Source organism: Esox lucius, chromosome 2 (assembly GCF_011004845.1).
Source record: "Esox lucius isolate fEsoLuc1 chromosome 2, fEsoLuc1.pri, whole genome shotgun sequence".
NCBI classification, from domain to species: Eukaryota; Metazoa; Chordata; class Actinopteri; order Esociformes; family Esocidae; genus Esox; species Esox lucius.
The window spans coordinates 37866464-37889335 of NC_047570.1; the positions used below are offsets into that span (position 1 = coordinate 37866464).

A 22872-nucleotide genomic window follows, 5' to 3' on the forward strand; every position below is an offset into this window, starting at 1 on the left:
ACCAACAAATTACTGGGAAGCCTAGATGTTTTGGGAAATGCATGAGAATTCACGAAACCCCACAAGGCAGTCAGGAGTGCCTGATACCAACCTTCTCATGCATTTCGGCTTTAGTCCAAAATGGCACACTATTGCCTAAGTGCCGCAGTGCACCACTTTTAACCAGAGCACAGATACAGTAATGAAATGCATAGGGAGTAGGAGGCGTTTTGAGACATAGCCCTAGGTAAGTGTTATTAACATTTCGTACACAGACTTTTGTTGACATGTTTTTCCCTGAAGGGATAGCAGTATTGACACCAATGACATATTTAACGGTGAACAATATAGACAATGACTGGTGTATCACGTTACTGTCCACATCATCTTTTCATGGCTGTTGGACAAGGGCATTGGATGGGCTGAATGGGAGTTGATTTCTGCTATAATCTGTACATAGGCTTCTGGTCAAAAGCAGTACAATATTCAGGGAAATACATTGTTTTAGGTAAACTCCAAGGTATACATCTGTAATATCCCCAAATTTTTTAAAAATGTTGTCACAACAACAGTGTGACTTTCAAGGGGGAGGAACAGTGTGGGATAGAATACTATTTAAATAGCTATATTGCACAACCATAAATATTTCATACATCTCAAAGGTTCTCTAACAGCCTACTGAATATATATTTGCATTTCTTCTTATAATGTTATGCTGTAGAACTATTGTATTATTATTTGAATAAAATAATCTGATTGGAATGTAAACTAACAATACAGGAGGCACAATTCATCTGTCAAATATTACATAATAAGAAAGTTCTCCCTGGGTCCTGGAAGAAGTATGATTGGCCGAAAGGAAGTTTTCCATCCTCTCTGGATTGGCTGCTGAAAATATCTTCAGAAGTCTCACGTGACGCCTGGCTGAAACTATCCAATGAAAATCACATCTAAAAACATCTGGCCAATATGATGAAAGTGGGAGGGACATCCTCCAGAAAGCGGTAGTAGCTGTTTGTCGGTGTATAAAGTATATTTGGTGTCAGTCTGATGTCAGTAGCTGAAAATAGTGTTTAAGCCTATAAACTTGTGTTGTGTTGGCCTTGGAAAGTTGCTGGATTTTGGAGCAACAGAGATTAATTTGCCTGCGTACAGTTGTGTTATGGAACTGGATAAAATGGACGAGAACGACTGGAAATACCACGGGGAGGGCAACAAAAGCCTAGTGGTTTCTCATGTTCAGGTGAGCTAACGTTAGCTAACTAGCTAGGTCAGTAGCTACAATCTTGGTAGCTAGCATAATTATGTACCTAACTAACATTAGTGAGATGATTGCGAATGATTAGTTTTTCGGGTCGTTATTGAAAACATATGGAAAGTGAATTCTTGTTGGCTTTATTTGTTAGAAGATTGTTTGCCTGGGAGTACTCTCTGTCTGATTCTTGGGGGTCTTTTTCCACACCAGTTGCTAGCAAAAACATCATCAGGCTAGCGTCGTAGTTAACGTTGGCTAAACGTATCTGCCTGTCTGGTGCTTTGGTAATTAAACTGGTAATCTAGATAGCTAACTTTAACCTTGCCAAAAACTACACCATATTTTTAATTCGCCATGTAACTTGTCATTCTTCTTTAAAAGGATTCCTAATGTTGTTGTTCTTAACAATTCTCCTCTTCTGTCCAGCACGCCAGAGTCCTTCGGCTCCTAAAGTACTCAACAGAAGATGACGAAAACTCCCACAAGGTTAGAAAATCCTGTCCTTTAAAATATGTCCCGTCAGTTTACTTCTATGTTCATTACGATTGCAACCATACCGTGCCAGACCTAGCTTAGTATCAAAATGTACCACCATGTTCATTATATATACAATAGTGCTAACATGTCAATAATAAATAATTGTCGAGTAATGGTTTATTCAGGTCGCTGCGTTCAGTTTAGTGTCATGGTTGAAGAAGTACTCCAACTCCTTTTGATTGCTTTGGATTTCATTTTGTTATAATAAAAAGTTGGAAAATAAATGTTACAAAAATCTACTCTAGTTGTGGGACCCTGGCAAGGAAAAGAAGGAAGATGATGTTTCTTGATACAGATCAGTTTAGCATTTTTTTCAATTGTGGAAGGGAAAGCAGAGCCTGTGTATTTACATGTGGGAAAAAAGCCCTTAAAGGTCCAGCTTCGGGTTAGTGGCTTTTTCATTGACCACTTTTAGCAACCAAGCCAGTTAAAGCCACATTCTGTTGCTATGAAAACAAACAGTGAACATTCCAGGAATGTCACAGCAACATAACTTTTGCATGAATGTCTGTTTTATTTCCTTTTCTTGCAGACAACTGAACAAGCATTCCGCCACATTCAGAACATAGTAGACTATAGTAAAAATGTGATGAAGCCACTGCTTGGGGAGAAATTTGTCCACAATGGTGTAAGATACAGTACTTATGTCCTAACCATACTTTGTAACACATAGGACCTTCTTCACTATCATGTATATGTTTTGACTAAAACATGAAAAATACTTTTCAAAAGTTATGACCAGTTCTTGTTTGTTGGTATGGTTTTGTAAGATATAGATTAATAAATTGGTCGATAATTTATTCAGTACAACTTTGTTTGTACAGGAGGCAGTGAAGCTCCCAATAGACTTTGTCCGCCAACTGTCATTAAAAGTTCAGCGGGAGAGGCCAGGTAGGTGTAAATCTTTTAAACATTTGAATATGACTCAACACACATTTTGTGGAATTCATTGGGTGGGTGGGTGGGTGGGGGTGTGTGTGTTGTTATCATTAACGGTGACAGCACGGCTATTTACATCACCTGTCAAGTTTGGACACCTAGTCATTCAACGCTATTTCTTTTGTGTGACTATTTTCCACATTGTAGGGTAATAGTGAAGACATCAAAACTATGACTAGGTGTGTCCAAACTGTTTTGACTGGTATTGCACATGTAGGTGTGTGTCCATGTATCCAGTAAGAACTAATAATACTATTTAGTTTTTTATTAATTAAAGGCTGGCCTAATGAACAACTGTAGAATGTATAAAAACGACACTTTCAGCCTAGTTTTGGATTAAAACACAATGGAGATTGTACATTGAAGGAGCTTTGTAGACATGCACACAACCTGTCTGGGATACCAAGCCTGATGTGTTACTTCAAAGTGGATGGTTACCTATTTTTTATGTATGGCCTCATTTTAAACTCTTCTAAAGCTTGTACGTGATCCCCCTTGTCACAGCTGGGATTCTGCTGTGATGTCCTCCCACCTGAGGTTTTGGGATATGATGGATGTTTGAATGAAATTTGAATGATTCAGGCAAACAAAAGCTGAGCAATCTCAAGGGTGAGATCAGCCCCCACCTCCAGGGAGTTTTTTCTGTGTTTAGTTTCAGATCATTTTAAACCAGACCACCGGTTGGTTGACCTCTCCACGGTACATGAAACATCACCATCGCTGATGAGATTGACGTGGTGTCACCTGTAAATTTGATTAGTTAAATAACACATTGGAGGTACAGTAATTGGTGAGAGCACACATCTTTGGGGAACTCCAGTGCTGTTCTGAAATGCGTGTTACTGTATTTAAGTCAAAATGTATTTCTTCCCTTTCTATCTAGTACTTTCTTTGTGGATGGCTTCTGTTGACTGTAAAATTAGAGGGATACAGGTGAAGCAGAGACATTGAGGGTGGTGATGGGTATTGAACCCCGGTCTCTGGTGCAGAAACTCATGTTTATGGAGCCAGGAGTGTTACCACTCTACACTGGAGAATTTCAACCCAGCCCACAATATCGGAAAATATTTTTTCATTGTCCACAGAGAGGCTGGTGAAGTTGATTGGTCAGAACCTAGTAAATGATGGGTGCTGAACAATGCAGGAGCTTTTGAGATCTTATCGGTCAATATATGCTTTTTTTCTATTAAGAAATGCCTCTGTGAAATGAACAGTCTACACTTGAAGTGAACTGTATTGAGAATTTGAAAAATGTTGGCCTAGTTCCATCCTGGTCCACAGGCTTCTCCTGCATGGCCAGTAGGCTTCTTATCCTCATGGGGGAGAAATTATATATCCTCAGCATTTACAATTGTGCTCATAAGTTTGCATACCCTGGTAGAAATTTTAAATTTTTGAATTGATTTTTGAATATATGACTTATGTAAAAAAAACTTATTTAAGGATAGTGATCATATGAAGCCATTTATTATCACATAGTTGTTTGGCTCCTTTTAAATCGCAATGATAATAGAAATCACCCAAATGGCCCTGATCAAAAGTTTACATACCCTTGAATGTTTGACCTTGTTACAGACACACAGATGAAAATGGCTATTAAAAGTGAATTTTTCACACCTGTGGCTTTTTAAATTGACTGTTTATACAGAGACACTGAGCAATGGGGAGCAGAAAAGAACTGTCAAAAGACTTGCGTAACAAGGTAATGGAACTTTATAAAGATGGAAAAGGATATAAAAAGATATCCAAAGCCTTGTAAATGCCAGTCAGTACTGTTCAATTCTGGGATCTCTTGATACCAAGCCAAGGTCAGGTAGACCCAAGAAAGATTTCAGCCAAAACTGCCAGAAGAATTGTTCAGGATACAAAGAAAAGCCCTCCGGTAACCTCAGGAGAAACACTGGCTGCTCTGGAAAAAGACGGTGTGGTTGTTTCAAGGAGCACAATACGATGATACTTGAACAGAAATGAGCTGCATGATCGAGTTCCCAGAAAGCCTTTACTGCACCAATATCAGAAAAAAGCTTGGTTACAATATGCCCGACAACACCTAGACATGCCTCACAGATTCTGGCACACTAATTTGAGTGACGAGACCAAAATAGAGCTTTATGGTCACAACCATAAGCGCTATGTTTGGAGAAGGGTCAACAAGGCCTATAGTGAATAAAATACCATCCCCTCTTTGAAGCATGGCAGTGGCTCACTGATGTTTCTTTGCGGGGGGGGGGGGAACAGGGGTCAGTACATTTTCTTTCTTTGTTGCCATGTTTTGTTTTATGATTGTGCCATTCTTTTATGACCTACAGTTGAATGTGAATCCCATCAGAAATAAAATATGTTTTGCCTGCTCACTCATGTTTTCTTTACAAATGGTACATATATTGCCAATTCTCCAAGGGGTATGCAAACTTTTGAGCACAACTGTATTTGAGGGTCTTGGTGTACAATGATGGGTCAAATGTGTTCCGTTACATCACCCTTTTGTTGTACTGTACTCGTACTGTTCAATGACAAAGTAGAATCTAATAAGAGACCAGCTGATTTCTAGTCTTGATTCTAAGCTTTGCATTTGCCTTTGGAGTCCACCGTCTGTCAACATGAGGACCTAAATTAAATTTCAAGAACCCGTTAGGAGGCTGAATGATCAGTAACAGCCAGTCCCTTAGGACTGTAAAAAAACAACAGTTTGGAGCATCTTTAAAAAGGAGCAAAACAATGCTGACCTCAGGCATCACAAAAGGCCTGATGGCGTATTGAATGATGCCCACTATAATGAAGGACAAAACAAACCCCAGTAAAGAACCTTTTCCAGGAAATCTACAGAGGTCACACTGCAAGGTTGGAAAACCACTAGTTAGCATAAAAAACAGGATGGCCAGGTTACTGTTTGTAAAAGTGCCTGCAGCATTCTGGAAATGGGTTTGGTGGACAGATGAGATAGATTAGCATGTATGAGATGGAAAGAGGAAAGTGAGGAGGTAAAAAGGAACTGCCCAGGATCCACACCATATCTGTGAAATTAGTGGGTGTTCTGTTTCGGGAAGATATAGTTGCCAACTAGCTCACCTGTCTCTAACAAAAAAAACGTGTCAGCTAAAGTACAAGCAAATGCCTCAACTCATTGGATGGTGTTTTATCATGCAGCCTTACAGTCCCAAACATAGGTTTTCATTTGCTGAAGATGTTTCTTCGCACCCGGTCTTATTGAGAGTGAATGAGTAGAGGGAACATACATTTTCATACTTTTTTTTTCTCCAAAACAAACAACTGAAGATTCCTGCAGTTCAGCCCTGGCAGAGAATCACCATGACGATAGCCAATGTCTGGTGGGAAACCAGTAGGCCAGAAACCAGGCCGTCATTGCATGAAAAGAAACAAAACCAAATACTAAACATTAATTGCTTAATTTTATCATTATATTATTCTTTCACAACCTTTGTTGATCTGAAAGTAGGGGGACTGCATAAAAAGTAATTCAGTAGTTAGTAATACAATTTACTGTAATTGTAGTAATTTTCAGTAATTTCAAAGTAGTGAAACCAAAATGCACACGCAGGCCCCCTGAATTAAAGCAGAGTCTATAGTTTGTTGTTAAAGTAGAGATTTAAAGTGTCAGGGTTCAGGACCATATGGAGGACGATGAGCAGCAGTTCAGAGTGTACACCAAACAAATGGGATGAAGTGTCCGGGTGTTTAGCGAGAGGATGCATATTCTCTAAAGGTCAGAGATGTTTTGTTACAGAGAACTGTTTGTCAGATTAGCGTTGCCTTGGTAATTGATGATTAACCGACGTTATGAAAAAATCCCAGTGCCTGTTACATCAGAAACTTTTTCTGGATGATGTCTCTGCACACTGTTGTTTTCCACTGACATAAATCAATGTTTGAATGTGGCTGTTTACAATAACAAGATGCTAATATGGATTTATGGGACAGTGGGTTTTCTCTCTCTCTACAGTTCAGTGCAGAGCTTTTATCCACAATAAGATTCAGATGTGATTTGAGTTGATTTCAGTCTTTTACAACCTGCCAACGGCAAGTGATGACTTGAACTTTTTCCACCTTCAGACTTAACAAAGTATCATAGCGGTTTGACGGCTCAAACTGGGAATAAAGTAAAAAATGGGGGAACATTCCAGTCTGTTGAATGTTGTCCTGAATGTGTCATGGCGTGTTGTCCTGAATTGTGTAATAGTGTGTTATCGTGGATGCCTGGGCATGGTAATGAGTGTCTTATAATGTGTGTTATAACCACTGTCTGTGTGTTCTGTGTCATGGCAGAGTCGCGTTGTGACAAAGTGATGGATACGTTCAGTGGATGTGCCTTGTGTCTTCCTAACCTCACCCAGCTGTCCTCCTGTTGCTGCTTTGGACAACACCGACCTCCACTCTGCATAGAGATTAAGGTACATGACACCACAGACCTCCACTCTGCATAGAGATTAAGGTACATGACAACACAGACCTCCACTCTGCATAGAGATTAAGGTACATGACAACACAGACCTCCACTCTGCATAGAGATTAAGGTACATGACAACACAGACCTCCACTCTGCATAGAGATTAAGGTACATGACAACACCGACCTCCACTCTGCATAGAGATTAAGGTACATGACAACACAGACCTCCACTCTGCATAGAGATTAAGGTACATGACAACACAGACCTCCACTCTGCATAGAGATTAAGGTACATGACAACACCGACCTCCACTCTACATAGAGATTAAGGTACATGACACCACAGACCTCCACTCTGCATAGAGATTAAGGTACATGACAACACAGACCTCCACTCTGCATAGAGATTAAGGTACATGACAACACAGACCTCCACTCTGCATAGAGATTAAGGTACATGACAACACAGACCTCCACTCTGCATAGAGATTAAGGTACATGACAACACAGACCTCCACTCTGCATAGAGATTAAGGTACATGACAACACAGACCTCCACTCTGCATAGAGATTAAGGTACATGACAACACAGACCTCCACTCTGCATAGAGATTAAGGTACATGACACCACAGACCTCCACTCTGCATAGAGATTAAGGTACATGACAACACAGACCTCCACTCTGCATAGAGATTAAGGTACATGACAACACAGACCTCCACTCTGCATAGAGATTAAGGTACATGACAACACAGACCTCCACTCTGCATAGAGATTAAGGTACATGACAACACAGACCTCCACTCTGCATAGAGATTAAGGTATATGACAACACAGACCTCCACTCTGCATAGAGATTAAGGTACATGACAACACAGACCTCCACTCTGCATAGAGATTAAGGTACATGACACCACAGACCTCCACTCTGCATAGAGATTAAGGTACATGACAACACCGACCTCCACTCTGCATAGAGATTAAGGTACATGACAACACCGACCTCCACTCTGCATAGAGATTAAGGTACATGACAACACCGACCTCCACTCTACATAGAGATTAAGGTACATGACAACACCGACCTCCACTCTGCATAGAGATTAAGGTACATGACAACACCGACCTCCACTCTGCATAGAGATTAAGGTACATGACAACACAGACCTCCACTCTGCATAGAGATTAAGGTACATGACACCACAGACCTCCACTCTGCATAGAGATTAAGGTACATGACAACACAGACCTCCACTCTGCATAGAGATTAAGGTACATGACAACACCGACCTCCACTCTGCATAGAGATTAAGGTACATGACAACACCGACCTCCACTCTGCATAGAGATTAAGGTACATGACACCACAGACCTCCACTCTGCATAGAGATTAAGGTACATGACAACACAGACCTCCACTCTGCATAGAGATTAAGGTACATGACAACACAGACCTCCACTCTGCATAGAGATTAAGGTACATGACAACACCGACCTCCACTCTGCATAGAGATTAAGGTACATGACAACACCGACCTCCACTCTGCATAGAGATTAAGGTACATGACAACACAGACCTCCACTCTGCATAGAGATTAAGGTACATGACACCACAGACCTCCACTCTGCATAGAGATTAAGGTACATGACAACACCGACCTCCACTCTGCATAGAGATTAAGGTACATGACAACACCGACCTCCACTCTGCATAGAGATTAAGGTACATGACAACACCGACCTCCACTCTGCATAGAGATTAAGGTACATGACAACACAGACCTCCACTCTGCATAGAGATTAAGGTATATGACAACACAGACCTCCACTCTGCATAGAGATTAAGGTACATGACAACACAGACCTCCACTCTGCATAGAGATTAAGGTACATGACAACACCGACCTCCACTCTGCATAGAGATTAAGGTACATGACAACACAGACCTCCACTCTGCATAGAGATTAAGGTATATGACAACACAGACCTCCACTCTGCATAGAGATTAAGGTACATGACAACACAGACCTCCACTCTGCATAGAGATTAAGGTACATGACACCACAGACCTCCACTCTGCATAGAGATTAAGGTACATGACAACACAGACCTCCACTCTGCATAGAGATTAAGGTATATGACAACACAGACCTCCACTCTGCATAGAGATTAAGGTACATGACAACACAGACCTCCACTCTGCATAGAGATTAAGGTACATGACAACACCGACCTCCACTCTGCATAGAGATTAAGGTACATGACAACACAGACCTCCACTCTGCATAGAGATTAAGGTACATGACAACACAGACCTCCACTCTGCATAGAGATTAAGGTACATGACAACACCGACCTCCACTCTACATAGAGATTAAGGTACATGACACCACAGACCTCCACTCTGCATAGAGATTAAGGTACATGACAACACAGACCTCCACTCTGCATAGAGATTAAGGTACATGACAACACAGACCTCCACTCTGCATAGAGATTAAGGTACATGACAACACAGACCTCCACTCTGCATAGAGATTAAGGTACATGACAACACAGACCTCCACTCTGCATAGAGATTAAGGTACATGACACCACAGACCTCCACTCTGCATAGAGATTAAGGTACATGACAACACAGACCTCCACTCTGCATAGAGATTAAGGTACATGACACCACAGACCTCCACTCTGCATAGAGATTAAGGTACATGACAACACAGACCTCCACTCTGCATAGAGATTAAGGTACATGACAACACAGACCTCCACTCTGCATAGAGATTAAGGTACATGACAACACAGACCTCCACTCTGCATAGAGATTAAGGTACATGACAACACAGACCTCCACTCTGCATAGAGATTAAGGTATATGACAACACAGACCTCCACTCTGCATAGAGATTAAGGTACATGACAACACAGACCTCCACTCTGCATAGAGATTAAGGTACATGACACCACAGACCTCCACTCTGCATAGAGATTAAGGTACATGACAACACCGACCTCCACTCTGCATAGAGATTAAGGTACATGACAACACCGACCTCCACTCTGCATAGAGATTAAGGTACATGACAACACCGACCTCCACTCTGCATAGAGATTAAGGTACATGACAACACCGACCTCCACTCTACATAGAGATTAAGGTACATGACAACACCGACCTCCACTCTGCATAGAGATTAAGGTACATGACAACACCGACCTCCACTCTGCATAGAGATTAAGGTACATGACAACACAGACCTCCACTCTGCATAGAGATTAAGGTACATGACACCACAGACCTCCACTCTGCATAGAGATTAAGGTACATGACAACACAGACCTCCACTCTGCATAGAGATTAAGGTACATGACAACACCGACCTCCACTCTGCATAGAGATTAAGGTACATGACAACACCGACCTCCACTCTGCATAGAGATTAAGGTACATGACACCACAGACCTCCACTCTGCATAGAGATTAAGGTACATGACAACACAGACCTCCACTCTGCATAGAGATTAAGGTACATGACACCACAGACCTCCACTCTGCATAGAGATTAAGGTACATGACAACACCGACCTCCACTCTGCATAGAGATTAAGGTACATGACAACACCGACCTCCACTCTGCATAGAGATTAAGGTACATGACAACACCGACCTCCACTCTGCATAGAGATTAAGGTACATGACAACACAGACCTCCACTCTGCATAGAGATTAAGGTACATGACAACACAGACCTCCACTCTACATAGTCATAGTCTCTGACCCACCTATGTTCTGGTTGGCCAGCTGTCTTCTTCTGTTCACCACTTTATAATCTTAGGATGTAACTAAATATGCTTATTGAGTTAGAAAAAACAGAACCGGTTTCTGAAATCACTGGACAATGATCAATCAATCAATCAATCAGATGTATTTATAAAGCCCTTTTTACAACAGCAGTTGTCACTAAGTGCTTTACAGAGACACCCGGCCTTAAACCCAAGGTAAATAAATAAATGGTTTATATAAACCTGACTGTAAATATCCCCACATACACTGTCATGACTGCTAATAGTTGAAGCTTTATAAAAGGTTTGGTAATTGGTAACTGAAAGGGTCTCAAGTGAAGGGTGAGTCAGAGTCATGAGGCCATTCAGTGATGGTGGGTAAAGAAAGATGTGTGTGTTGAGCTCCGACGAATCGCTTGGTGTAATCGATTCATCAGCGCCGTTCATTTAGCAGGCTGCCCACTGTGACCCAGTCATTCTAGTCTTATGTTATTTTCATGTTGTTTTTCCAGCCCAAATGTGGATTTCTACCATCCTCTAGGCATGTTACAAAAGAAATCAAAAGCAAGGTGTGCCGGTTTTGTATGCATCAACATTTTAAGGTGAGTTGTCAGTGTTTTACTACTGAACCTGGTCAGACCAGTAGCACTACATTGGTCTCAACCCTGAGGGCTTTTTTTTTACTCAGAAATGAAAAGGATCAAGTTAACCCACATGTCTGCTTGTTTTGACCATACAAAAGATTACAGGGATTTAGGAAATATTCTAGTAGGCGTTTGTTTGTCGTTGTTAAGGTTCATTGTTATCAGTCTGCCCCCTAGTGGTGGGGTTGTGACAGTGCTCATGGTAGAGACATGAGACTGAGCGGTTCTCTCCTGTCTGAACAGTTAGCCAGTGGGAAGTGGAAACGGCTGAGTCGGTACTGTCCGCTGGACCTGTTCTCCGGGTATGTAACAACACACCCCTTCTGGGTCCTGATCACTGCCGAGTCTCATTTTAACGGCGGTTTAAAATGGAAAGTATTTCACTCACACTCGGTAGTTGCTCGGATCTGATGCAGTTGCTTTAATGCCAGTTGAGATGACCACAGTTTGACTGCAGATTGATGTTAACCATGGCTAACGTCTCTGTGCCCAGGAACAAGCAGAGAATGTACCTAGCCATCAAACACTTGATAGAGGAACCACAAAATAACTTCAAAATCTTCAAGGTGTGTCCAGTGTCTCTATCCCATTACTGTGTGTCTAAATACTCAGGTCGGCCGAATGACTTGAGTGTAACTGATACGAAAGACCCATGTCGGTGATTAGGTTACAGGCATAGTTTTAATTTCAGTTCAGCTGTATTAAAGCAGCAGAGCTGAGTTCGAGGGCATTGATTGACTGGAGTAACAGGTGATTTGTTGTGTGTTGGCCTCACGTCCAGGGCGGAGAGTGCATTTACAGCTGTAAAGATGACGCAGATGTGCTGCAGGATCTGGACGAGCTGGCCCAGCATCTACGACCGTACTTCCTGCCGAGTGGTAGCCTAATCAACGGACATCAGGCCAGTAAGGTTTGTATGCTCTCTTTTTGTTTCTTCTCTGTAGAACATCACAGGTGAGCTAGTTGCCCCCCCCCCCCTTCAAATGACCAAGCATCTCCTGAATCTCTCAGAGACCACACCTGAATGTGACCTCAGACACTTCTGAGGATGCAGTGATTTCAGGGGGTTGTCACTGTCTCCTGAACAAATTAGTTTATTTCACGGTGGGACTGGCAGCAGATTCTAGATCTTGATGGTGACTGGATTGGCTCTTTAATTGAAAAGTCCACATGGTCTATCTGGGTTTCAGCTTATTTCTATTTGGTGCTTTTGGAACTCAGTCCTGATTAGTTAGCCACAAGCTCAAGTGGGTCCCTCACCTAAATGCATTAGTTCTGTACTTGACTGATTTCTAACGTTCAGTATTTTCTTCTGATAATTTCCATTTTTGACCCCAGGTGGTTCTGAATGAGTTGATACAGGTGCTCATGAGTGCTCTGCTCAGCTCCTGGGACTGTCCTCGAACTGTGGAGCCGAGGAAGACGCACTTACCTGAGGGCAGGGTGACCTGTGAAGCCAGCATCCTACACAGGGACTTGCTATGGAATGGTGAGACACGGCTGTCCTAGAGAAGGAGGCTGATCGGCTCATCATATTGGATGATGTTACCAAGATATTAGATTACTTTGAAAAAGGAAGAAGCCAACACACGCAAGCTGAGTGTTTGAACTTATTTTTTGTTCATATCAGGTAACCACTGTTTACCCAAAGATTGTGTCTTGGCAAAAATCCTGGGGACTCAGATGCATGACAATTTAGACATTGAAGGGTTGAACCCCCTGTTCAGAAGAGTGGAGCAACATCTGCAGGACTTCCCCAAAGAGAGGTAGGGGGACCGTTGCCTTTAAAGTACTTTGTTACTGCTAGTTAGGGATGCGCTGATACTGGGCTCATGTACTTGTACTCATACTAAATGTGCCGTGCTGATACCATGTCACGGAAACGTTAAGTGAAACTCGATGGTTGTGTCGCCTCTGGACGCATAAGTATAATATAAATATAGAACTCAGATTGGCAGAGCAGAAAGACGGAGGTGTCAGCAATTACAGGTAGAATACAAGCTCAAGAGGTGGAAAAACAATCAATTTAACATAAGCAATTTGATCAAACATCGTTAGACACAACACAGGTCAGAGAGTATGCTAATGGTACCAGGGCAGAACCTCCGGTTTTCGTATTTTACTTTCAAAATAAAAGCCTGCGATGGGTTTTATTGTTTATATAGGAAAATCTATGTGGAGTAAAATAAGTAATGACTATTTAAATAATACATTATATAAGAATATTAAGGTGGAGCACGTTGAAAATGGTTAGAGCTCGAGTAAGTTAGTGTAGAGAACCTTTCTAATATAAAGAAAATCTGATTTTTGATGTTATGGTTGTTAATTTACTTTTGCTCGTTAGGTTTGGAGAGAGATAGTGTTATAAATCTTGGAGGTGATTCATGAACAGTTTTAAAGAATGATTAATTTAGGGGGAATAATTAGGGAATTATGTTAAATAATTATTGTGAAATAATCTTAAATTGACAAGGAAGAGAGACTGATGTAAAGGGATGAAATTATTGCAATACATAAAATGTTTCTAGCATCACATTTTCTGAGAATTGGAGGTTTGGAGATGAAGAAGTTTCAAGAGGCTGGTTACAGTACGATGCTGAGGCGACGAGTCGTTCTGTGAGTGGCCAGAATGCTGAAGATAAAAGCAGAAACAACTCCTTTGTCATTGGAAATCAAAATGTTGTATTCAACAAAATACCTTATTCTCTCAATGAAATGTACTGAAATTAATGTATACAATGACACGAAAAGGAAATGATTTTGGCCAGTAAAACATTTTGGCTGGTGGATTTTTCCCCTTGTCAGGTGAACCAAAAGGTTTATTTCAGACACTGTATGCAAGTATTGGGACTGATTGGGGGACACTAACTTGTCATAAAATTGCGTCTCGACATTAGATCATTTTGTCACGCATTAACATCACGCCTTGTGTGAATATTTCGCTAGACACTGTTAAGCATTGTGTTAAAATGACTAACATTTCTTATTAAGTTTACTTCCAACACAAATAGCATCAGTGAACTTTATGGCTTTTGCCTCTGGCCATTTTAGTAGCTTATTGGCCTGAAATAGGCCTAGAATCTTACTACTTGGAAAAGTCATATGAATTGAGCAATTGCTAGCCAGACTGAAGATGAACTTTACACTGACAAAGCCGTTTCATTTCATGGCTCAACAACAGCTTTTCTTTCATTTGTGAACGACATTGAAACAATAACTATCAACATACGTGGCGATAAAATACTTTTTTCCATCACGTGAAAAGACGAGAATCGTGGAAACACCAGAACCCGGTCCACAACATGTTTATAGGGGGGAAAAAAACGTTTTTTTTTTTTTTTTACTGACAAAATCCTACCTAGTGCAGCTTTGAGTACTTGGTGTCGGTATCGGCAAGTACCCAAATATAAGTCCCCGTACTCGGCCTGGTATCGATGCATCTTACTTAGGACAGTGACACACGGAACTCATTTGGCATTATAACACCTTCGGCACACCACTAGGTGGCATGTGTGGACCTGGAACTGTCGCAGACCACTCAACATCTACATACATCTACATGCGTCGTAATGAACAGGATCCTGTGCTTACAACATACATCGTTCATTTGATATTGTTAGCTGGTGGTACTTTGTGTTGATGAGTTCTGCCCCTCTTATATTCTGTGACTGCCCTGTTCAGGGAGCTGTGTAATGTCCACCTGATATAAACGGAGCATGAAACAGGCCTCCGCAAACTGAGTATGATTTACGTGAGTGCAGCATTGTCTTCCGTGGTCGTGTTCCAGCTGTTCTGTCCTGCCCCCAGAAGTCGACTGCAGATAGACGGCCCGTACGACGAGAGCTTCCTGGAGAAGGTCCAGAACTGTCCAGCCGAAGACGATGGCTCCATCGAATATGCAGTTGGAAAGGTCAGTTGTCTTAGAACTGTGACCTATAACGACATAAACCTACATTGTCACCACATTATTTATGTAAATGTTATTCTTAGTCATGTCTTAAGATGTCAGATCGCTTTGACAAGGGGGTGTTTCTCTGAGAAGCAGTATAATGAGGTGAACTAAATCAGATGTCTTATATGGTTGGTGCCCTCAGGTCCATCAGTACCGAGTTGCCATGACAGCCAAGGACTGCTCCATCATGATCGCCATAGCACCCTGTGGAGAGGATGATGGGTGAGAACTAACGTGTTGGCTGTATAACACACACTAAAAATAACCTCATCATAATCCTTACTTATAACCCTACACTTAAGCTCAGACTTAAATATACTTTCCACACTTCTCTTAATTTGCCGTGGCGTACAGTAGCTGTGGACCTCTTGTCAAGTATGGTAACGCACAAATAAGAGTTGAAGTGTGTTTTCACCAGTTTTTTTTTAAGTAGTAAACTGCCAGCTGTGTCCTTGTTATGGAAAGACCTGGTTCAGCTGGACCTTATGTGTGGTCTTCAACAGGTTGGACCAAAACCTGGAGATCCAACCTGCCAAGCCTCGCTTCTCCTACTCCGTGTCCATCCTGGACCTGGACCCTAAACCCTATGACAGCATCCCTCACCAGAGCAGGCTGGACGCCAAGATACTGAACTACTACCTGAGAAGCACTCAGCCCAACCACCAGGAAGTAGACAACCTGGAACTAACCAATCCCGGCCTCTTCCTGGGCCGGGACCGAGAAGACTGTACTCTGGTGTTCCATCCTGTTTAACCACTCCCTCTGCCAAGGTAGCTTCAGGTGGCTGTTACCCGTAGCCCACACCCTCCCTCGCTGGAACCCAATCCCCTCGTACTACCCCCACACCCTCCCTCCCTGGGACCCTAACCCCTCCAACTACCCCCACACCCTCCCTCGCTGGGACCCTATCCCCTCGTACTACCCCCACACCCTCCCTCGCTGGGACCCTATCCCCTCGTACTACCCCCACACCCTCCCTCGCTGGGACCCTAACCCCTCCAACTACCCCCACACCCTCCCTCGCTGGGACCCTATCCCCTCGTACTACCCCCACACCCTCTCTCCCTGGGACCCTAACCCCTCCAACTACCCCCACACCCTCCCTCGCTGGGACCCTAACCCCTCGTACTACCCCCACACCCTCCCTCGCTGGGACCCTATCCCCTCGTACTACCCCCACACCCTCCCTCGCTGGGACCCTATCCCCTCGTACTACCCCCACACCCTCCCTCGCTGGGACCCTATCCCCTCGTACTACCCCCACACCCTCCCTCGCTGGGACCCTAACCCCTCCTACTACCCCCACGACCGACTGCTGCTGTGGCCTCTAACCCCTCCCACTACCCCCACACCCTCCCTGGACCCTTACCCCGCCCCAAGCCCCTCCTACTATCCCCACACCCTCCCTCCCTGGACCATAACCCCGCCCCAAGCCCCTCCTACTCCCCCATGACCGACCGCTGCTGTGGCCCCTAGAGCAATGATGAAAAATGCAAAGACTGAATGAGAAAGACATTTTATTTTCTTGTATCTTCTTTAACTCTTTAAAAACAACAAAAGACTCATGCCATATTTTTTAACCTGAATGTAGGGGGTGTCGGGCAGGAATGATGAGGGGCTTTGATTGCAGTGGATGCATCCAAATTAGCCCTTCTCCACAGGCTCTGTTCAGAAGTGGTGCACTATTTGGGGAATAGAGGGGCATTTGGGACACAACCCTTGTCACCTTTGACCCTGTGGGCTGGTCTCTTGAAGCACAGCCAGGAAGTGCAATCTCACTATCTGAGGCCAAGAGAGGTTTGGACTTGTAGCACTCTGCTGAATACAAGCGGATGCAGGGCTGGTCCCCAACCGCTCTCTATTCTCTAGGTAGTGAGCCACTGTTGGAGTTAATAAGGCTCTGGCCAAATGTAGTGTTCTACATGGTGAATAGGGCACTATGTAGTATTTAGAGGGAGATTGCAGGATTGAGGAGTACTGCTACCTACAACAGGCTACTGCTACACAGCACTAATTGGCTAACAGAACCAGCTCTGGGCTTTTCATTCACGTGCCAAAAGTGGCTTGTGTTGTGTTAGTGCCTTTTTCAGCACAAAAATCAGCCTTTAAAAAATGTGTGTCTGCATGTTGTGTTGAGCGACTGAAAATCCAAAGCCTCTCGTCCTCCCCCAGAGAGCAGGACCCTAAGCCTAAAACGTCCCTCACCTGACAATGTTGAAACTTGCCTGAAGAAATGAAGATATCCTTTGAAATACCAGAGAAATGACTGTCCATATACATCTAATGGCTTGTGTCCTAAATAACACCCCATTATCGGGAACTAGTTTTGTTCAGAGCCTATAGAGCTTTGGACAAAATGAGTGCTCCAGTTTGGGTGCTCTTCAGGAACCAGAGACCGTAACATTGGATTAGAAAGAAGGAAGAGAAATGAACCACTGATTTAAATCTGTCAGAATGACAGGGTTAACCAACAACACTTCAGCCGTTCTAAATGGCATCCTATGCCCAATGTAGTGTACTACCAGGGAGCCCACAAGGTCTGACGTTGTGCACGATGCAGGGAATAAGATGTCATTGCGAATGCACACTTTGAAAAGTAGGGGCTTCGATTCAATCTGCACCTCGGACGTTCAGAGCTACAGTGGCATTTCCCGAACATTCACGGTGAAATGCTGCTGGTCCGCCTGGCTGGAATCATCTTGTCTGTCAGCTGTAGACGTCTGGGCTACAGGTCGAATCGATCCCCAAATCACTCCCACTGTGAGATATAACACTCGTGTACATTATAGATATATTAAAAAAAAAAACTATTTCAAAATACAAAGACATTGCTGTCTAGCATTTTGTATTTAAATTATTTATTTTTATTAGATCTTGAACTAATGCTATATTGACATAAGTGTATATATAAATGTGATGATAGAATGTGTACATGCAAGTGGCATTAACAGGTACTTCGAAGTGGGTAGTTGTAAAAAGGTGTTTATATTGAATAAAATAATGACACAGAACACGGGCAAGTGGGTTCTTGACTTCTACGGTCGGATTGTGTTCATTAGCGTTCCACATATTGCCAGCTGAACGGGGCCCAGCCCGGAGTCATACTGACACGGACTGTATGAGAGCCTGTATGGACGCCTCCACTCCAAGGACCCTCAGGAGGCACTGAAAGGCGTCGGGGGCGTTCTCTATCGCCATTCTGCTGTCAAACTGAAGAGCTGCAGGACAACGCAAACATCAGTTTCTATTCGGGATATGCATTTATTTATATTCTCATTATGTCTTGGCATGGAAAACAAAAATCACTGTGCCTAAACAAATTCTACACTTTATATAAACAGTGCCCTTCACAGTTATTGCCATACTAGGTAAATGAGCTACAGGCTGTGAGAAAAAGCCATTGTTGTTTATCAGCTTGATCCTAGTCACAAACTCATATGAATCCAACCTTTGAGTGAAAATAACTTGGTCACATAAATCCTCCTTATTGTAGATTGGGGCATAATACACATGTCCTTATCCAGGAAGTTCAACACAAGCTTCAGTTGTTTTACATGTCTTTATTATTGGTTTTCAGATGTGTATCTATTTGTTATAGCCATTGGCTGATATGTAAAGGTCAACAACCAGTGGTCTCAGCTGATTTGTGTGATCTCTCGCCCTTCCGATGTTGGAGTGTTCAGCTTGTGTCATCTCATATTTATACCCCATTGGAACAGAATGGCATGGATGGCCACTTAAGACTTTCCTAAGACTTAGAACAACTTTAAACAGTAAAATCTTAATATTAATGTACATTCATTAGATTTTGTTCATAAGATTTCTAGGGGTGCAAATAATTGTGGGAAGCATGTTTTTTTTAATAACATTTGTTGAAGAGTTGTGTTCTATTTAAATTAAACTCAATTAAAAGTTAGATTCATGTTTTTGTTAAGTATAAGATCAAGCTCATAAACAATGAAATTTTTTTCACAGCTTTTTTGTTCCTATTTACCTAGGGTGCTGATAATTCTGAAGGGGACTACTTATGAATCTGAACTCATGATACCGGTCTCAAACACCACATGCTTAATGTCAAGCTTGCTGGTTACATCTTTTACCCTTGAGGTTTTCAATAAATCACAGTTTTCAAAAGCAGCGTCCAATCTTTTACATTTATCATTCACTTAGTAGCTTTGTATATGTATTTTAAGGGCCACTCACAAGTTAATAACCATGTTTTTTACTGACTCCAGTGACTGTGTAAAACATCCTAAATGCTTTGTAAGCCATCAACACCAAGAAAGACACAGGGCCTAACAAACCTGACCCAGGTCTTCTGGTTAGTGCTGCTCCTCTTATTTCTGGAGTTCATTTTAACATGTGCTGCCACTACATAATGCTGGTGTTAATAGTTACTACTAGATTTCTGAATTATCATGCATACCAACATCTGTCTGGTTAGAATACAGTTCTTTTTTTTCTGCCACTACATAAGGGTGTGTTACTAGTGAGCTTGACAACTACCGTTCTCTCTAAATTGTCATGCCTGCCTAGCTATAATTTGTCAGTCTTCGTAAGTTCACAGTTGTTTAATTTAGCACTTAGAACTGTGGAATATATAAACTGTGTTTTTAGACCGGGGAACAGTACTATTACCAATCTGTGTCTTTACACAACTTTGTCTTTCAGTTTTTCCAAAAGCTCAAAAACAAGCTTCAGAAAACGATGTCAGTATGCTGAATGACAGATCTGTGGTGGACTGAAACGTTATCTCACCCTGCTCTGGCATCTTGGAAACCAGGTCAAGTCTAGGAGTTACTTCCCCCCCACTGCTCACCTCAATGGTCCAGGAGAGAGTCAGAGAACACCTGGACCAAAAACAACCAGTTAGCTGACAGTCAGAGAACACCTGGGCCAATCACAACCAGTTAGCTGACAGTCAGAGAACACCTGGACCAAAAACAACCAGTTAGCTGACAGTCAGAGAACACCTGGGCCAATCACAAGCAGTTAGCTGACAGTCAGAGAACACCTGGGCCAATCACAAGCAGTTAGCTGACAGTCAGAGAACACCTGGACCAATCACAAGCAGTTAGCTGACAGTCAGAGAACACCTGGACCAATCACAATGTAGTAGTTGACAGTCAGAGAACACCTGGACCAATCACAATGTAGTAGTTGACAGTCAGAGAACACCTGGACCAATCACAATGTAGTAGCTGACAGTCAGAGAACACCTGGGTGTTATCAACAGTCACAATATCGTGATAAGTAGACCTAATAACCTCGATAACAATATACAGCTCTGGAAAAAATTAAGACCACTGCACCTTTTTCTTTCCTTTCCCAAAAAGTCAAAAAGGAAGGTTTTGAGTGAGGAACAGAAGGGTTAAAATAAAGAGACCACTGCAAATTGGACGCTTCTGTTCCTCAAAAACATTCAACTTTTTTGGAAAGAAGCTGTATATTGTTATCGAGGTTATTAGGTCCACTTATCACGATACAGTGATTGTTGATATCACCCAAGCCTAACCTGGACCAATCACAACCCTGTTAGCTGACAGTCAGAGAACACCTGCACCAATCTGTAGTAGGTGTGTTTTAGGAGTCTGTAGTAGGTGTGTTTTAGGAGTCTGTAGTAGGTGTGTTTTAGGAGTCTGTAGTAGGTGTGTTTTAGGAGTCTGTAGTAGGTCAGGGTGATGTGTGACAGATTATTACCCAGGTAGCTTAGGTGACTGGATCAGCATTATCTCAGACCTGCAGCCTCCAGGGAGGCTGACCACACCAGGATACAGTTTCTGGGGAAAGGACAGATGAACACATAAGAGATCAAATCATTACATTTAAACAGTCACCATTAAACCAATGGACCACTAAACCAATGAACCACTAAACCAATGTCCTTTTAATACTCAGTTGACACCTTAATGGCCAAAATCAGCACAGACATACGGTACTTCATCAGACATACGGTACTTCATCAGACATATGGTACTTTATCAGACATACGGTACTTCATCAGACATACGGTACTTCATCAGACAGTGATGCACCGATATATCGTCCGATTACTGGTAAAAATCGGTATTGGATGATGGTTATACATTTGCCCGATATTTCAGAGCGAATGTGCTTTCCAGCGTTTCCGCTGAATTTATTGTACCATCGAAAAAATTCCTGACATTAACCTTTTTGGGAGTTGCAATTTTGTGGTATGGAAAGCACTGAACATCAGCCACCCAGGCTATGGTCTATTCATACTGCTGCAGTCTGGTAGATGCTGCCGGAGCATTGTTGCATGCACTTCCAGACAGAATTTTTTCCCACAGCCCATAAGGCTCCTCAACCAATTGCTGCAAGTTTACATTGTTATGTATATTATTGCTTTATTTTTGCTCTATATATCTCTTAATTCTTACTACATAGATGTTGTGTGTCCTGTCACAAGCATTTCATTGTGCAGGATGACGCTGTGTAGTTCAGTGCATTTGATCAATAAACTTTGAACCGAACTTTGGACAGCTGGGAATCATCAGGCCATGTGTGAAGACTTATTCAACATGTATATGATTCTGTAGGTAGTGATGGCCAAACAAGGGTTAATTAGTGTTATTTTAGCAGCAAGATATTATGCTGGCAGCACTCAGATTTTCCTTTTCAAAATAAAAGCCTTCATTGAAATCTACAAGGCAATAGTTAGCAGGAAATTTGGCAGAGGCATGTCCTGCTCAGGAACATCACTGGCGTAGCCAGAGGAAAGAGACCCATGTCCAATTCTGGAACATCACTGGCGTAGCTAGAAGGGATGGGACCCATGTCCAATTCTGGAACATCACTGGCGTAGCCAGAGGAAAGAGACCCATGTCCAATTCTGGAACATCAATAGCGTAGCTAGAGGGATGGGACCCATGTCCAATTGTGGAACATCACTGGCGTAGCCAGAGGAAAGAGACCCATGTCCAATTCTGGAACATCACTGGCGTAGCTAGAGGGATGGGACCCATGTCCAATTCTGGAACATCACTGGCGTAGCCAGAGGAAAGAGACCCATGTCCAATTCTGGAACATCACTGGCGTAGCCAGAGGAAAGAGACCCATGTCCAATTCTGGAACATCACTGGCGTAGCTAGAGGGATGGGACCCATGTCCAATTCTGGAACATCACTGGCGTAGCCAGAGGAAAGAGACCCATGTCCAATTCTGGAACATCACTGGCGTAGCTAGAGGAATGGGACCCATGTCCTGTTCTGGAACATCATTGGCGTAGCCAGAGGAAAGAGACCCATGTTCTGTTCTGGAAAATCATTAGCGTAGCCAGAGGAATGGGACCCATGTCCTGTTTTGGAACATCATTGGGGTAGCCAGAGGAATGAGACCCATATCCAATTCTGGA

General features: G+C 42.6%; 2 protein-coding genes across 3 annotated transcripts in view; one reads left to right on the plus strand and one right to left on the minus strand.

The window, feature by feature from the left end:
- Positions 1-979: 979 nt before the first annotated feature.
- On the plus strand, positions 980-18291 carry ippk (inositol 1,3,4,5,6-pentakisphosphate 2-kinase). 2 transcript variants are annotated; one of them, XM_034296158.1, is made up of 14 exons: positions 980-1222; positions 1661-1720; positions 2304-2399; positions 2596-2662; positions 6995-7119; positions 11414-11503; positions 11789-11847; positions 12039-12111; positions 12327-12455; positions 12884-13034; positions 13176-13311; positions 15353-15455; positions 15640-15719; positions 16001-18291. In XM_034296158.1, exons 1-14 carry the CDS (start codon positions 1142-1144, stop codon positions 16248-16250), a joined length of 1500 nt encoding a protein of 499 aa, XP_034152049.1. In that variant the 5' UTR covers positions 980-1141; the 3' UTR covers positions 16251-18291. The 2 variants fall into 2 exon arrangements, with proteins under 2 accessions (XP_034152049.1, XP_034152050.1); XM_034296159.1 differs by having other exon boundaries at positions 15356-15455.
- Positions 18292-18463: 172 nt separating this feature from the next.
- Positions 18464-22872, minus strand: part of cenpp (centromere protein P) — an 80641-nt gene continuing 76232 nt past the window's right edge. Inside the window, exons 7-9 of the mRNA XM_013136292.4 lie at positions 21198-21277; positions 20256-20347; positions 18464-18715 (exon numbers count right to left, since the gene is read on the minus strand). Of these exons, the coding sequence (XP_012991746.1) occupies positions 18597-18715; positions 20256-20347; positions 21198-21277 (291 nt within the window). The 3' untranslated portion in view covers positions 18464-18596. The remainder of the gene's footprint in view (positions 18716-20255; positions 20348-21197; positions 21278-22872) is intronic.